Source organism: Saimiri boliviensis, chromosome 8 (assembly GCF_048565385.1).
Source record: "Saimiri boliviensis isolate mSaiBol1 chromosome 8, mSaiBol1.pri, whole genome shotgun sequence".
Classification (NCBI taxonomy): domain Eukaryota; kingdom Metazoa; phylum Chordata; class Mammalia; order Primates; family Cebidae; genus Saimiri; species Saimiri boliviensis.
Window position 1 is genome coordinate 37,216,403 of NC_133456.1, and position 17,547 is coordinate 37,233,949.

At 39.5% G+C, this 17,547-nt stretch overlaps 1 protein-coding gene and 1 pseudogene across 3 annotated transcripts in view; both read left to right on the forward strand.

Moving 5' to 3' along the window:
- The window catches only part of CCDC191 (coiled-coil domain containing 191), an 88,016-nt gene that overhangs the window by 66,781 nt on the left and 3,688 nt on the right, over positions 1 to 17,547 (forward strand). For all 3 annotated transcript variants that reach the window (XM_074404335.1, XM_039477455.2, XM_039477456.2), the window contains one exon: positions 2 to 147. In XM_074404335.1, the coding sequence (XP_074260436.1) occupies positions 2 to 147 (146 nt within the window). The remainder of the gene's footprint in view (position 1; positions 148 to 17,547) is intronic.
- LOC120367182 (large ribosomal subunit protein uL30-like) lies at positions 6,895 to 14,861 on the forward strand (annotated as a pseudogene).

Consider the following 17,547-nt stretch of genomic DNA (forward strand, 5'->3'; position numbering starts at 1 on the left):
GTACCTGATTGATCTGCAGGAAGAAGTAAGAAAATTTTATGTACATTTTCTTCAGAAGAAGATTTTCAGGGCCTGGTTTAACATGGTCAGGGAGGTGATGATCGATTCTCAGGGCAAGCATGAGATTGCAGCGGAGCACAGTGACAGGTAAGGTTTTCATCTTGAAGAAAATTCACTCTCTGACTTCACAATTGCTCAGCAATATATTCTGTTCCTACAATGTGTCTGCAAATATGAGCTGGGTAGGTGGAAATACCAGACAGGGGTGGGAGTCCCAACTCACCAGCAAGGTAGTTAAACCCCCTGGGACTCCAGGGTTCCCGTATTTAAAATGAAAAGGGGGAGGAAGAGGAGGCCTGCCCTTTCTACTTTACAGAAACTGGCAAGAGAATAAAATGATGTGAACTACATAAAACATACCTAAGCAAAAATACTTTACTCTGTTACTCATATAGTTTTATTTTTTAAGTTCAATTTCTCTTTATTATTTATTGTGGAATATAATACAAATAAAGAAAAGTGCTTAAATCATACAAATACAGCTTAATGAATGACTATAAAGTAGACACCTTTTGCAACCACCACTGAGGTCAAAAAGTTGAACATTGCTGTCACACAGGCTCCTTCCCCAGTCTCCCCTAAACTACTCTCCTGATGTTTACAATGAACATTTCCTTTTCTTTTTACTTTCCTCCTAGGTATGCAGCCTTCGATGCTATAGTTTTTCCTGGTTTGGAACTTTATATATATGGAATCATTCTATATGTCATATTAATGTTTAAAGTGCAGTTATGTTTTATTTAATCCAGTTGTCTTTGAGAAATAAGGTATTCTGTATAAATTTTATATCATGCAGTCAGCATTTCTCAATAACTTTAAAAAAAAGTTATATTTGTTTGCTAATTTTAAGCATTTGGACAGAATGTTCTTAATTTCATTATGCACTTCCTTTAAAAGTAGTGAGTTGGTGTAATCTTTGAGCATTAGTTAACGTTCAGTGATGCCTCTAGTTTTTTTGAGGTATGAAGACTGTTGTGTGGGTATGGAAAAGTGCCTCTTTTCTCAGTCTTGCTGTGTCACCCAGCTGGAGTACAGTGGTGTGATCTTGGTTCACTACAACTTCTTTCTCCTGGGTTCAAGCAATTCTCATGTCTCAGCCTCCTGAGTACCTGGGATTACAGGCATGCACCACCACACACGGTAAATTTTTGTATTTTTGTGTTTCACCATGTTGGCTGGTACTGTTTTGTTAATATTTGTGATGGATAAGCTTTTTGATTTGCTGTTGCAATCGGTTTGCCACTATTTTATTGAAGATTTTTGCATCTATGTTCATCATGGATCTTGGCCTGACATTTTCTTTCTTCTTGAGTCTCTGCCAGGTTTTGGTATCAGGTTGATGTTGGTCTTGTAAAATTATTCCCTCTTTTGGATTGTTTGGAATGGATTCAGAAGGAGTGGTACCAACTCTTCTTTGTATGTCTGGTAGAATTTGGCTGTGAACCCATCTGGAGCTGGGCTTTTTTTGGTTGGTAGGCTATTAATTGCTGCCTCAACTTGAGCCCTTGTTATTGGTCTATTCAGGGTTTTGACTTCTTCCTGGTTTAGGCTTCGGAGGATGCATGTGTCCAGGAATTTATCCATTTCTTCCAGGTTTACTGGTTTATGTGCATAGAGTTGTTTGTAGTAATCTCTCATGGTGGTTTGTATTTCTGTGGAATCTGTGGTGACACCTCCTTTATCATTTGTTATTGCATCTAATTATTCTCGCTTTTCTTTTATATTAATCTGGCTGGGGTCTATTTTGTTGATATTTTTAAAAAACCACCTTCTGGTTGTATTGATTCTTTGAAGGGTTTTTTGTGGCTCTGTCTCCTTGAGTTATGCTCTTAGTTATTTTTTGTCTTCTGCTAGGTTTTGAGCTTTTTGATCTTGCTCCTCTAGCTCTTTCAATTTTGACGATAAGAGTCTCAATTTTAGATCTTTCCTTGCTTCTCATGTGGGCATTTATTGCTATATATTTTCCTCTAGACACTGCTTTAAATGTGTCCCAGAGATTCTGGTATCTTGTGTCTTCGTTCTCGTTGATTTACAAGAACATCTTTTTATCTGCCTTCATTACATTGTTTATCCAGTCAACATTCAAGAGCCAGTTGTTTGGTTTCAAGCTGTGCGGTTCTGAGTTAGTATCTTAATTCTGAGTTCTAACTTGATTGCACTGTGGTCTGAGAGACTGTTTGTTATGATTTCCATTGTTTTGCATTTGCTGAGGAGTGATTTACTTCTGATTATGTGGTCAATTTTAGAGTAGATGTGATGTGATGCTGAGGAGAATGTATATTCTTTGGATTTTGGGTGGAGAGTTCTGTAAATGTCTATTAGGTTTGCTTGTTCCAGGTCTGAGTTCAAGTCCTGGATATTCGTGTTAATTTTCTGTCTCATTGATCTGTCTAATATTGACAATGGAGTGTTAAAGTCTCCCACTATTATTGTGTGGGAGTCTAAGTCTCTTTGTAAGTCATTAAGAACTTGCCTTATGTATCTGGGTGTTCCTCTATTAGGTGTGTATATATTTAGGATAGTTAGCTCTTCTTGTTGCATTGATCCTTTTACCATTATGTAATGTCCTTTGTTTCTTTTGGTTTGTTTAAAGTCTATTTTATCACAGACTAGGATTGCAACTCCTGCTTTTTTTTTTTTTTTTTTTTTGCTTTCTATTTAATAGCTTGGTAAAATCTTTCTCCATCCCTTTATTTTGAGCCTATGTGTATCCTTGCATGTGAGATGGGTTTCCTGGATACAGCACACTGATGGGTTTTGGCTTTTTATCCAATTTGCCAGTCTGTATCTGTTGATTGGGGCATTTCATCCATTTATATTCAGGGTTAATATTGTTATATGTGAATTTGATCCTGCCATTTTGATGCTAGCTTGTTGTTTTGCCTGTTAATTAATGCAGTTTCTTCATTGTATTGATGCTCTTTACCAAAAAAAAAATTTTTGCCTTTTCTTTTTAGTGTTATAAGTTTTTGCATTGTAGTTATGAGGCTTACAAAAGATCTTAAAGATATAACAAGTGATTTTAAAGAGATCACAACTTATCTTAGATCACAAATAACTTATCTTAGATGACAAAGAATAGAAACAGAAAAAAGGAGGCCAGGCATGGTGGCTCACGTCTGTAATCCCAGCGCTTTGGGAGGCTGAGGCAGGCAAATCACGAGGTCAACAGATCAAGACCATCCTGGCCAACATGGTGAAACCCCATCTCTACTAAAAATACAAAAATTAGCTCAGTGTGGTGGTGCATGTCAGTAGTCCCAGCTACTTGGGAGGCTGAGGCAGGAGAATCACTTGAACCCGAGAGGTGGAGGTTGCAGTGAGCCAAGATCTCGCCACTGCACTCTGGCCTGGAGACAGAGTGAGTGAAACGCTCTCAAAAAAAAAAAAAAAAAAAAAAAAAAAACCTCTATACTTTATTCCCCAACATTTTGACATTGTTGTCTTAGTTTACATGTTTTATATTGCCTGTCTCTTAGCAGGTTGCTGTAGCTATTACTGTTTTTCACAGATTTGTCTTTTCAGCTTCATACTAGAGTTATGAGTTGATAGCATATCACAATTACGGTATCAGAGTATCCTGCGTTTGTTCATGTACTTAATTTTACCAGTAGGTTTTCTACTGTCAACTATTTTCTTTTTGTATTAGTGGTTTTTTTCTTTCAGATTGAAGAACTAACTCCCTTTATCATTTCTTGTAAGATGGGTCTGGTGGTGGTGAATTTTCTCAGCATTTGTTTTTCTGAGAAAAACTTTCTCTCTCCTTCACATTTGAAAGATGGCTTTGCTGGATACTGTATTCTTGGATGGCAGCGGTTTTTTTTCTTTATTCTTGCAGCTCTTTGAAAATCTCATCCTACTCTCTCCTGGCCTGTACAGATTCTGCTGAGAAGTCTGTTGCCAGATGAGTTGGAGCTGCTTTATATGTTATTTGCCTCTTTTCTCCTACTGCTTTTAGGATCCTCTTTGTCCTTGATGTTTGAGTTTGGGTCAAATCTGTTTGGTGTTCTCTGACCTTCCTATACCTGGATATTTCTTTCTCAAGTTTTGGAAAGTTTCCTATTTTTATTTCTTTCCATAAGCTTTCTACCCCTTGCTCTCATTCAACTCCCTCTTTAACACCAATAATTTTTAGATACAGTCTTCTGAGGTAATATTCTGTCTCTTGTAGGCTGTCTTCATTCCTTTTCATTCTTCTTTCTCTTCTGATAGCGTTATTTTCAAGTAGCTTGTCTTTGGGCTCACTGACTCTTTCCACTGCTTGATCCATTTGGCTGTTGAAAATATCTAATGATTTTTTTGGTTCAGCAAATGTATTTCTCAGTTTCAAGCTTTGTTTAACTTTTAAAATCATTATTAAATTTATCTGAAAATTTTCTGAATTACTTTTGTTATCTTGGAGATCACCGAGTTTCCTTAAAAGTGCTATTCTGAATGTTGGTTAGAGAGTTTACATATTGCCTTCTCATTAGGGTTAGTCACTGATTCCTTGCGCTTTGTCAATTTGGGAAGGTCATGGTTCCCCCATTCACTGTTTTGTTTTCTTTTCAAGATGGAGACTTGCTCAGTCGCCTAGGCTAGAGTGCAGTGGCACAATCTCAGCTCACTGCAATCTCCGCCTCCCAGGTTCAACAGATAGAGTCTTGCTCTGTCACTCAGGCTGGAGTGCAGTGGCATGATATCAGCTAATTGCAACCTCCACCTCCCAGGTTCAAGCCATTCTCCTGCCTCAGCCTTCTGAGTAGCTGGGACTACAGATGTGCGCCACCACGCCCAGCTAATTTTTGTATTTTTAGTAGACATGGGTTTAACCATGTTGGCCAGGCTGGTCTCAAATTCCTGACCTCAGATGATTCTCCCACTTTGGCTTACCAAAGTGCTGGGATTACAGGCATGAGCCACCATGCCTGGCCAACTCACTGTTTCTTGTGGGTGTCTATGCCTTTGCACTGAAGGATTATTTGTTTCAGTCTTACCTGTCTGGCTTGTTTGGTTTTCATTGGGTATGTTTGATCAGAGATTGTAATTTACTTGTTTAATTTCTTTTTTTTTTTTTTCCTCCTATGTAGCTGCGTCCTTTTTGGCACTAGATGGTGCTTTAAGCCCTGGTTTATCTTGGCTGTAGTAAATGTTTCTCTCTCTCTGTCTCTCATCTTCTTTCTAATCTGTTATGTTTTCTACTAAATTATAAGCACAAGGGGCCATGTTATTAGGTATTTTTTATGCTTGGCAAATATGTCTTGATAATTACATGTCGGTATATTGTACAATAAGTATGATTTAAGTCACCAAGGTAAGGGTTTTTAACCTGGGGCCCATGAACTCCTTGGCATTTTGTGTAAAGGTGTATGCTATATGCATATGTTCATTTTCTGGGGTATAGGTCTGTGATTTTCATTACTACCTACTTCATGTTGGTACTGTGGTTAAGAACTAGAGTAACAAGGCAATATCAAACATATTATAAATACTGACCCAACTTAGCTAGATTTATAAAATTTATAATTTTATAAATTTTATAATTTTCTCTACACCCCCATGTGTAGAGAAGTGATACAGATATGTAACATTAAAAGTCATTTTCTTATTGAGAATCATCTTTCTTAATGTTACTGCAGCTTAAAGGTCAGGCCTAAGACTAGCAGATGTCTTTCCTTCCTTTTATCCATAGCTTTTCTATACAGTATTCTTTTGTTCATACAAAATTAAATATGAACTTTAAAATGTTAAAGCCCCTTTTAAAGACCAGTGACCTTAAATATTAGTGTCATTCCTGCAATAAAATTCACCTATTTATACATTTACCAAATACTGTGTTACCTATGTACTAAGCACTATCATATACTGAGAACACAGTAATGAGCAAGACATGGTGCTTCCATTCTGTTAAGAAGGACAGGCAGTAACATTTAAACAGTAAATTATACACTTTAAGAGAGTCTTAAGTGCTGTGAAGTAGGGCAGTGTAATGGATAGACAGTGATGATGCAATTAGGATGGTTAGGGTGGTAACATTAAGCAGAGAGCTAAATGATGAGATCAGGTTACCTGAAATCTCTGAAACAAAAGTGAGCTTTGTCTGAGGAACATTACAGAAGGCCAGTGGGGCCAGAACATGGTGAACAAAAAGCAAAGGAAGAGATGAAATTACAGCAGTGCTTTAATATCAAGTAGACCCAGGCTGAGAACTTATTTCTTGTTGATTGCAATGGATTCCTCCATTGATTTCATAACTTCAAATCCTAAATAGGATGACTATCTTACTGTTTTATAGTTTAGAAATGAGCCTGGGTGTGATGGCTGATGCCTGTAATCCCAGCACTTTGGAAGGCTGAGGTGGGCAGATTCTTTGAGGCCAGAGTTTGAGACCAGCCTGGGCAGCATGGTAAAAAACCACATCTCTACTAAAAATACAAAAATTAGGTGAGCATAGTGGTACACACCTTTAATCTCAGCTACTTGGGAAGCTGAGGCATGAGAATTCTTTGAATCCAGAAGGTGGAGGTCACAGTGAGCTGAGATCCTACTACTGCACTCCAGCCTGGTGAAAGATGAAGACTCTGTTTCCGAGGGGAAGGGGGCAGGAAAGGAAATTAGAAAAATTGGGAGGAAACTGATACAGCAAGAAGAGAATGTTTTAGAATAAAAAACCTAATTTGGAGTTGAAGGAGCAACCATTTGTTATTTGTATACTTTGGGCAATTCACCTACCTGCTTGTTGCTTGTTTCCTTGCCTGAAAATGGAAATAATAACATCTCCCCACACCCAAGTTATTACTGATATCAGATGGGACGGCTGACATCTCCCCATACCCACATTATTACTGCTATCACATGGGACAGTTTGTGCAAAAGCCCCAAATGAGTCGAAAGAAAGCCAGAGGGGATCCAAGATGGTTGAGTAGGAGCAGCTCTGGATTGCAGCTCCCAGCAAGCACACGGAGGGTGAGTGGTTGCTGCATTTCCAGATGAATTTTTATTGTCCACAGACCAGGAGATTCCCCAGGCAGAGGAGTGCCATGGGTCCCCAGCACAGCTGTTTCAGCTGGGGGCAGAGGGCGCAGTGACTCTCCACTCAAAAAAACTCATGCGTCCGGGTGCCATTTCAGCTGTCAACTGGAACATCTGGGAGACAGAATCACCCATTCAACTAATAAAAGGGGGACTGAAATAGGGAGCCAGGCCAGGAGATTGCCAGGTGAAAAAGAGCCACGAGTCTCCAATGTGGCTGTTTCAGCCGGCGCAGTGGGTCTCCACACAAAATCTCACACAAATCCGGGCGCCTTTTCAACAAGCGACTGGAGCACCTGGGAGACAGCGTCAACCGTTCAACTGATAAAAAGGGGACTGAAACAGGGAGCCAGGCCAGGAGATTCCCGGGCAAAAAAGCACCACAAGCCCTACAGTGTTTCAGCAGGCACAGTGGGTCTTGGCACAAGAACTCACACAAATACAGGCGCTGTTTCAACTAGTGATGGGAACACCTGGGAGACAGACTAAACTGTTCAACTGAAAAAAAAAAAAAGGTGGGGGGGTCAGAGGCAGGGAGCCAGTGATCAGGTGTGGCCAGACACACCCACAAAAAGACTAACAATCTGAAACGCTCTGGATTGAGAGTTTCACAGCAAGCACAGCTGCACCCAGGACGGTCCATCTCTGTGAGGTAGGGGCATCTGCCATTACTGAGGCAGTCCACCACTACCGAGATAGTTCGCCATTGCTGAGGCAGTCCGCCAACACCGAAGCAGTCTGCCATTACAGAAGCAGGCCGCCATTGCCGAGGCAGTTCTAACTATAACCCTATAAACAGAACTGCAGGGAAGTTCACATGGCAGCTGCGGGGAGCCCACAGCAGATCAGCAACACCTCTGCTGGCAGACTGACTAGGCTGCTGCCTTGCTGGGCAGGGCATCCTTGAAAAAAGGCAGCAGCCCAACAAAAACTTATAAAGCCCTACCTTCCTGGGACAGAGCACCTGGGGAAAAAAGAGCCTATGAGTTCTGCTGCAGCAGACTTTAACATACCTGCCCAGCAGCTCTAAATGGAACAACAAAGCTCACAGCTCATCACTTCAGCTCCTATACAAGACAGACTGTCTCCTCAAGCAGCTCCCAACCCACATATATACACAGTCACCTCATAAAGGAGAGCTCAGATTGACATCTGGCAGGTATCCTTCTGGGACAAAGATAGCAGTAGAAGAAAGTGGCAGCAACCCTCATTGTTCTGCAGCCACTGCAGATGAGCCCCAGGCAAGCAGGTCTGGAGTGGACCTCCATCAGTCCTTCAGCAGAGAGCCTGTTAGAAGGAAAACTAAGAAACACAAAGAAGTAAATTCATCATCAACAAACAGGACATCCACTCAGATACCCCACCTGAAAGTCACCAACTACAAAGAACACAGGAAAATAAATCCACGAAGATCAGAGGAAACCAGCACATAAAGGCTGAAAATACCCAAAACCAAAACCCCTCTCCTCCTCCAAGGGATCACAACTCCTCACCAGCAAGGGAACAAGGCTGGATGAAGAATGAGTCTGATGAATTGACAGAAACAGGCTTCAGAAGGTGGGTAATAAGCAACCTCTCTGAGCTAAAATAACATGTTATAACCCAATGCAAAGAAACTAAAAACCTTGAAAAAAGGTTTGATGAAATGCTAATGAGAATAAACAGCTTAGAGAGGAACATAAATGAATTGATGGAGCTGAAAAAAACAACACGAGAACTTTGTGAAGCATACACAAGTTTCAACAGCCAAACTGACCAAGCAGAAGAAAGGATATCAGAGGTCGAAGCTCAGCTCAATGAAATACACAAGAAGGCAAGATTAGAGAAAAAAGTAAAAAGAAACAAACAAAGCCTCCAAGAAATATGAGATTATGTGAAAAGACCTAATCTATGTTTGACAGGTGTACCTGAATGTGACAGAGAGAATGAATCCAAGCTGGAAAACACTCTTCAGGATATTATCCAGGAAAACTTCCCCAACCTAGCAAGGCAGGCCAATACTCAAGTCCAGGAAATACGGAAAATACCATAAAGATAGTCCTCAAGAAGAGCAACCCCGAGGCACAGAATCATCAGATTCACCAGGGTTGAAATGAAGGGGAAAATGCTCAGGGCAGCCAGAGAGAAACATTGGGTTCCCTGCAAAGGGAAGCCCATAAGACGCACAGCGGAACTCAGCAGAAACCCTACAAGCCAGAAGAGAGTGGGGGTGAATATTCAACATCCTTAAAGAAAAGAACTTTCAAACTAGGATTTCGTATCCAGCCAAACTAAGTTTCATAAGCAAAGGAGAAATAAAATCCTTTACGAACAAGCAATTACTCAGAGATTTCATCACCACCAGGCCTGCTTTGTGATTTTGTGTCTCAGGACACAAAATCAATGTGCAAAAATCACAAGCATTCCTATACACCAATAACAGACTTAAAGAGAGCCAAATCAAGAACAAACTGCCATTCACAATTGCTACAAAGAGAATAAAATACCTAGGAATACAACTAACAAAGAATGTAAAGGACCTCTTCAAGGCAAACTACAAACCACTGCTCAATGAAATAAAAGGGGACACAAACAGATGGAGAAACATTCCATGTTCATGGTTAGGAAGAATCAGTATCGTGAAAATGGCCATACTGCCCAAAGTAATCTATAGATTCAACGCTATCCCCATCAAGCTACCAATGACCTTCTTCACAGAACTGGAAAAAACCACCTTAAACTTCATATGGAACCAAAAGAGAGCCCGCATAGCCAAGTCAATTCTAAGCAAAAAGAACAAAGCTGGAGGCATCACACTACCTGACTTCAAACTATACTGCAAGGCTACAGTAATCAAAACAGCATGGTACTGGTGCCAAAATAAAGATATAGATCAATGGAACACAACAGAGGCCTCAGAGGCAACTCCACACATCTACAACCATCTGATCTTTGACAAACCTCACAAAAACAAGCAATGGGGAAAGGATTCCCTGTTTAATAGATGGTGTTGGGAAAACTGGCTAGCCATATGCAGAAAGCAGAAACTGGATTCCTTCCTGACACCTTACACTAAAATTAACTCCAGATGGATTAAAGACTTAAACATAAGACCCAACGTTATGAAAACCCTAAAAGAAAATCTAGGCAAAACCATTCAGGACATAGGCATAGGCAAGGACTCCATGACTAAAACACCAAAAGCAATGGCAACAAAAGCCAAAATAGACAAATGAGGTCTAATTAAACTCCACAGCTTCTGCACAGCAAAAGAAACAGTCATTAGAGTGAATCAGCAACCAACAGAATGGGAAAAAATTTTTTGCAATCCATCCATCTGACAAAGGGTTAATATCCAGAATCTACAAAGAACTAAAACAGATTTACAAGAAAAAAAGAAGCCCATTCAAAAATGGGGAAGGATATGAACAGACACTTTACAAAAGAAGATATATATGAGGCCAACAAACATGATAAAATGCTCATTATCACTGGTCATTAGAGAAATGCAAATCAAAACTACACTGACATACCATGTCACACCAGTTAGAATGGCAAACATTAAAAAATCTGGAGACAACGGATGCTGGAGAGGATGTGGAGAAACAGGAACACTTTTACATTGTTGGTGGAAGTGTGAATTAGTTCAACCATTGTGGAAGACAGTGTGGCGATTCATCAAGGACCTAGAAATAGAAATTCCATTTGACCCAGCAATCTTATTATTGGGTATATATCCAAAGGACTATAAAATGTTCTATTATAAGGACATATGCACATGAATATTCATTGCAGCACTGTTTACAATAGCAGAGACTTGGAACCAACCCAAATGCCCATCGACAATAGACTGGACAGGGAAAATGTGGCACATATACACCATGGAATACTATGCAGCCATAAAAAATGATGAGTTCGTTTCCTTTGTAGGGATATGGATGAACCTGGAAACCATTATTCTCAGCAAACTGACACAAGAACAGAAAATCCAACACTCCATGTTCTCACTCACAGGCAGGTGTCGAAGAGTGAGAACACATGGAGACAGGGAGGGGAGCATCACACTGGGGTCTGGAGTGGGGAACTAGGTGAGGGACAGAGTGGGGTGGGAAGCTGGGGAGGGATAACATGGGGAGAAATGCCAGATCAAGGTGATGGGAAGGAAGGCAGCAAACCACATTGCCATGTATGTACCTATGCAACAATCTTGAATGTTCTTCACATGTACCCCAAAACCTAAAACGCAATAAAATATATATATATTTTAAAAGTTAAAAAACAGCAAATAAGGAAAACAAAATTGCCATAGTAAGTTCTTATGTATCAACAACTGAATATAAATGGGCTCAGTTCTCCAATTAAAAGACATAGAGTGGCTGAATGGATAAAAATCAAGACCCAACTATATGCTGCCTATGAGACCTACTTCATAAAGACATACAAAGACTGAAAGAGATAGAAAAAGACATCCCAAGCAAGTAGAAACCAAAAACACAGCAGGAATAGTTATACTTATGTCAGATAAAACTGACAAGTCAAAGACTGTAGAGATAAATAAAGAAGGTCATTATATAATGATAAAAAGGCCAATTTAGCAAGAGGTTATAACAATTTTAAATAATCTATGCACTCAACATTAAGCACCTAAGTACATAAAGCAAACAATAAAGGAAGAGATAACTACAATACAATAACAATAGGGGACCTCAATACCCTACTCTCAGTAGTGGACAAATTATCCAGGAAGAAAACCAACAAAGAATTATCAAAGTTAAACCAGAAACTAGGCCAAATAGGTCCGACGAAGAACACTGTACCCAACTGTTGCAGAATACACATTCTTTTTATCAGCACATGGAACATCCTGCATAATAAGACCATATCTTAGGCCACAAAACAACTCTCAACAAATTCAAAAAGCAGAAATCATACCAAGTATCTTTTCTGACCACAATGGAATAAAATTAGGAATCAATAAGAGGAACTTCAGAAACTACCCAGATACAAGGAAATTAAACAACATGCTCCTGAACAACCAACCAGTGGGTCAATGAAGCAATTAAGAAAAAATTTAAAAATTTCTTGCAACAAATGAAAATGGAAATACCATAGATCAAAATCTATGGGTTATAGTAAAAGCAGTTACTTCTTTTAAGAGAGATGTTTATAGCAATAAACACTTATATCAAAAAAGTTGAAAGATTTCAAAAAAAATAAGTTAACTCTGCATCTCAAGGGAATGTAGAAAAGCAAGAACAAACCAAACCCCAAATTATTAGAAGAAAGTAAATAATAAAAATCTAAGTAGAAATAAATGAAATTGAGACTTAGAAGACTCAGAATCAGAAATGAAAAAGGAGACATAAGAACTGAGAAATCAAAAATAGAAAGAATCACTAGAGACTACTACAAACACGTATACATCAATAAACTGAAAACCTAGAAGAAACTGGTAAGTTCCTGGACACATACAACCTACCAAGATTGAAATATGAAGAAACAGAAAACCTCAACAAACCACTCATGAGTAATGAGATTGAAGCTGTAATAAAATGTCTGACATCAAAGCCTAGGACCTGATGGCTTTACTGCTAAATTGTACCAAACATTTAAAGAAGAACCAACACCAATTCTACTCGGTTTCTTCAAAAAAAAAAAAAAAGAAGAAGAGGGAATACTTCTATACTTATTATATGAGGCCAGCATTAGCCTGATACCAGAACCAAACAAGGACACAATTAAAAAACAAACAACAACAACAAAAACCTACATATCCCTAATGGACATAGATGTAAAATCTTCAACCAAATACCAGCAAATCAATTTCAGTAACACGTTGAAAAGATCATTCACCATGATCAAGTGGAATTCATCCCAGGGACGGTTCAACTTATGCAAATCAGTAAATTCATCACATTAACAGAACCAATTAACAAAAACCATATAACTATTTCAAGAGATGTCCAAAAAGACATTCAATAAAATTCAGCATCCTAGCCAGGACCACAATGCCCACTTTCAGTACTTTTATTCAGTATAATACCACAAGTCCTTGCCAGAGCAGATAGACAAGACACAAAAATAAAGGGCATCCAGGCTAGATGTGATGACTCATGGCTGTAATCTCAGGGCTTTGGGAGGCATTGTGGAAGGATCACTTGAGGCCAAGAGTTCAGGAGTTTAAGACCAGTCTGAGTGACAGAGTGAAATTCTGTCTTTTTAAAAAAAAAAAAAACAGTGTGGGGGGCGTCTTTTCCAGCTGGAACCATGGAGGGTGTAGAAGAAGAAGTTTCCTGCTGTGCCAGAAACCCTTAAGAAAAAGTGAAGGAATTTGGCAGAGCTGAAGATCAAGCGCTTGAGAAAGAAGTTTGCCCAGAAGATGCTTCAAAAGGTAAGGAGGAAGCTTATCTACAAAAAAGCAAAGCACTATCACAAGGAATATTGGCAGATGTACAGAACTGAAATACGAATTGCGAGGATGGCAAGAAAAGCTGGCAACTTCTGTATACCTGCAGAACTCAAACTGGCATTTGTCATCAGGATCAGAGGTATCAATGGTGTGAGCCCAAAGGTCCGAAAGGTGTTGCAGCTTCTTTGCCTTCATCAGATCTTCAATGGAACCTTTGTGAAGCTCAACAAGGCCTCAATTAACATGCTGAGGATTGTAGAGCCATATATTGTATGGGATTACCCAAATCTGAAGTCAGTAAATGAACTAACAAGCATGGTTATGGCAAAATTAGTGAGAAGTGAATTGGTTTGACAGATAACCCTTTGATTGCTCGATCTCCTGGTAATTACGGCATCACCTGCATAGAGGATCTGATTCATGAGATCTGTACTGTTGGAAACCACTTCAAAGAAGCAAGTAACTTCCTGTAGCCCAGGCGTCCCCAAACTTTACACAGGGGGCCAGTTCACTGTCCCTCAGACCATTGGAGAGCCACCACATACTGTGCTCCTCTTACTGACCACCAATGAAAGAGGTGCCCCTTCCTGAAGTGCGGGGACGCCTGCATTAGCCCTTCAAATTATCTTCTCCATGAGGTGGAATGAAGAAAAAGACCACCCATTTTGTAGAAGGTGAAGATGCTGGCAACAGGGAGGACCAGAGCAACTTATTAGAGGAATGAACTAAGGTGTCTATCATGATTATTTTCCTAAGCTGGTTGGTTAATAAACAGCACCTCATCTCAAATTGGAAGAAAAAAAAAAAGTATCCAAATCCAAAAGGAAGAAGCCAAATTAGCCTTGTTCACAGGTGACATGATCTTAGAAAAACCTAAAGACTCCACCAAAAAAAGTTAAATCTGACTAACAAATTTCAGTAAAGTTGCAGAATACAAAATCATGCAAAAATCCGTAGCATTTATTAATATATACAACAGTGAAAAATCTGAAAAAGAAATCAAGAGAACAATCCCCCTTTTACTAGCTACAAAGAAAATAAAATACCTGGGAACCAATTTAACCAAAGAAGTGAAAGAGCTATGTAAGAAAAACTATAAAACACTGAGGAAAGAAACTGAAGAGGACACAAACATACAGAAAGATATGCCATGCTCATGTACTGGAAGACTTCATACTGTTAAAATGGCAATACTACCCAAAGCAGTGTACAGATTCAATGCAATCTCTATCAAAATACCAACAATATTCTTCATAGAAATAGAAAAAAAAATTCCTAATATTTATATGGAACCACAGAAGACCCTAAATAGCCAAAGCAACACTCAGCAAAAAGAACAAGGCTCCAGACATCACACTACCTGACTTCAAAATTTACTGCACTCTTTCCCATCCTGCAAGATGGTGGGTGAAAGAGTTGAGAAGCCAAATACTAAAGAGAAGAAACCCGAAGCCAAGAAGGCTGATACTGGTGGCAAGGTGAAAAAGGGTAACCTCAAGGCTAAAAAGCCCAAGAAGGGGAAGCCCCACTGCAGCCGCAATCCTGTCCTTGTCAGAGGAATTAGCAGGTATTCCCAATCTGCCATGTATTCCAGAAAGGCCATTTACAAGAGGAAGTACTCAGCCGCTAAATCCAAAGTTGAAAGAAAAAGGAGAAGGGTCTTGGAACCATCACAAAACCAGTTGGTGGTGACAAGAACGGCAGTACCCGGGTGGTTAAACTTCGCAAAATGCCTAGATATTATCTTACTGAAGATGTGCCTCCAAAGCTGTTGAGCCGTGGCAAAAAAAACCTTCAGTCAGCACGTGACACAAACTGCAAGCCAGCATTACCCCTGGGACCATTCTGATCATTCTCGCTGGATGCCAAAGGGGCAAGAGGGTGGTTTTCCTGAAGCAGCTGGCTAGTGGCTTGTTACTTGTGACTGGACCTCTGGTCCTCAATCGAGTTCCTCTACAAAGAGCACACCGGAAATTTGTCATTGCTACCTCAACCAAAATTTATATCAGCAATGTAAAAATCCCAAAACAGCTTACAGAAAGGTGAGATATTCAACACATGAAAAGAGAAATATGAGATTACAGAGCAGCGCAAGATTGATCAGACAGCTGTGAACTCACAAATTTTACCAAAAATCAAAGCTATTTCTCAGCTCCAAGGCTACCTGTGATGTGTCTGCCCTGACTAATGGAATTTATCATCACAAATTGGTGTTCTCAATGTCTTAAGAACCTAATTAAATGACTACCTTAAAAAAAATTACTACAAAGCTATAATAACCAAAACAGCTTGTTGCTGGCATAAAAACAGACAATGAAATAGAATATTTGGAGGCCAAGGCAGGCAGATCACCTGAGGTCGGGAGTTCAAGACCAGCCTGACCAACATGGTGAAACCCCATCTTTAAAGAAACAAAAAAAAATGCAATAGAGAACCCAGATTTAAAGCCACACATTTACAACCAACTCATCTTTGACAAAAGTGCCAAGAACACTTTTGGCAAAGATAAAATAGGGAAAGGACAGTCTTTCAATAAATGGTACTGGAAAAACAGGATAACTATATACAGAAGAATGAAACGAGACCCCTTTCCCTCACCATACACAAAAATCAAATTCAAATGGATTACAGATTTAAAATCTAAGTCCAGAAACTACTACTAGAAAACACTGATAAAATGCTCCAGGCCATTGGTCTAGGCAAAGACTTTTTGTGTAAGATCTCAAAAGCACAGGTAACCAAAGCAAAAATAGACAGCTGCGATGACATTAAGCTGAAAAGCTTCTGCACAGCAAAGGTAACAATCAAGTGAAGAGATAACCCACAGAATGGGAGAGAGTATTTGTAAACTGTATAGCTGGATGTTTGTTCCCTACACCTCATGTTGAAATCTGATTCTCAATGTTGGATGGAAGTGGAGTCTCATGAGAGATATTTGGCTCATGGAGATAGATTACTCAACGAATGGCTTAATGCCATCCTCTGTAAATGAGTGCATTCTCACTCTATTAGTTCCTCTAAGAGCTGGTTGTTAAAAAAAAAAAAAAAAAGAGCATGGGACCTCCCTCCCCCTCTTTCTTTGCTTTTCTCTCTTGCCAGGTGATCTCCACATATGATAGCTTCCCTTCTCCTTCCACCATGAATGGAGACAGCCTGAAGTCCTCACTAGAAACAAATGCTAGTGGCATGCTACTTGTACAGCCTGCAAAAGTGCAAGCCAAATAAACCTTTTTTTAAATAAATTACCCAGCCTCAGGTATTCCTCGATACCAACACATGGACTAAAATGCCATCTGACAACGGATTAATAATCAGAATATGTAAGGAACTCAATAGCAAAAAAAAATCTGATTTTAAAATAAGTACCATTATTATAGTGGCTCACGGCTATGATCCCAGCACTTTGTGAGGCCAAGGTTGGTGACCTTCCTGAGTCAAGGAGTTCAAGACCAGCCTGGGCAACATGGCAAAACCCCATCTCTACCAAAAAACAACAAAAAAAAAAATTAGCAAGGAGTCCTGACATGCGCCTGTAGTCCCAGCTACTTGGGAGGCTGAGGTGTAAAGGCAAAGGTAGAAGTAAGCCAACATCACATCACTACAGTCTAGCCTGGGCAGAATTTTGCCCTGTCTCCAAAAAAAAAAGGGTGGGGGAAGACATTACTCAAAAGACACACAAATAGCCAAAAAGTATATGAAAAAATGCTCAACATCACTTATCAGAGAAATCCAAATCAGAACCACAATGTGCTATCACCTTACACCAGTGAAGATACGGAGAAAGGGAAACGCTCATACACGTGGGGGGAATGTAAATTAGTACAGCCACTATGGAAAAGAGAATGGAGGTTCCTGAAAAAACTAAATTAAAACTACCATATGATCCAGCAATTCCACTAATAGGTACATCTCCAAAGAAAGGAAATCAGTATATCAGAGATACTTGCATGCCCATGTTTATTACGGCACTGTCCACAATAGCCAAAATATGGAATCAGCCTAAGCACCCATCAGTGGATAAATGCATAAAGAAAATGTGTATACACATAATGAATTATTACTCAGTAATGAAAAATAATTAAATTCTG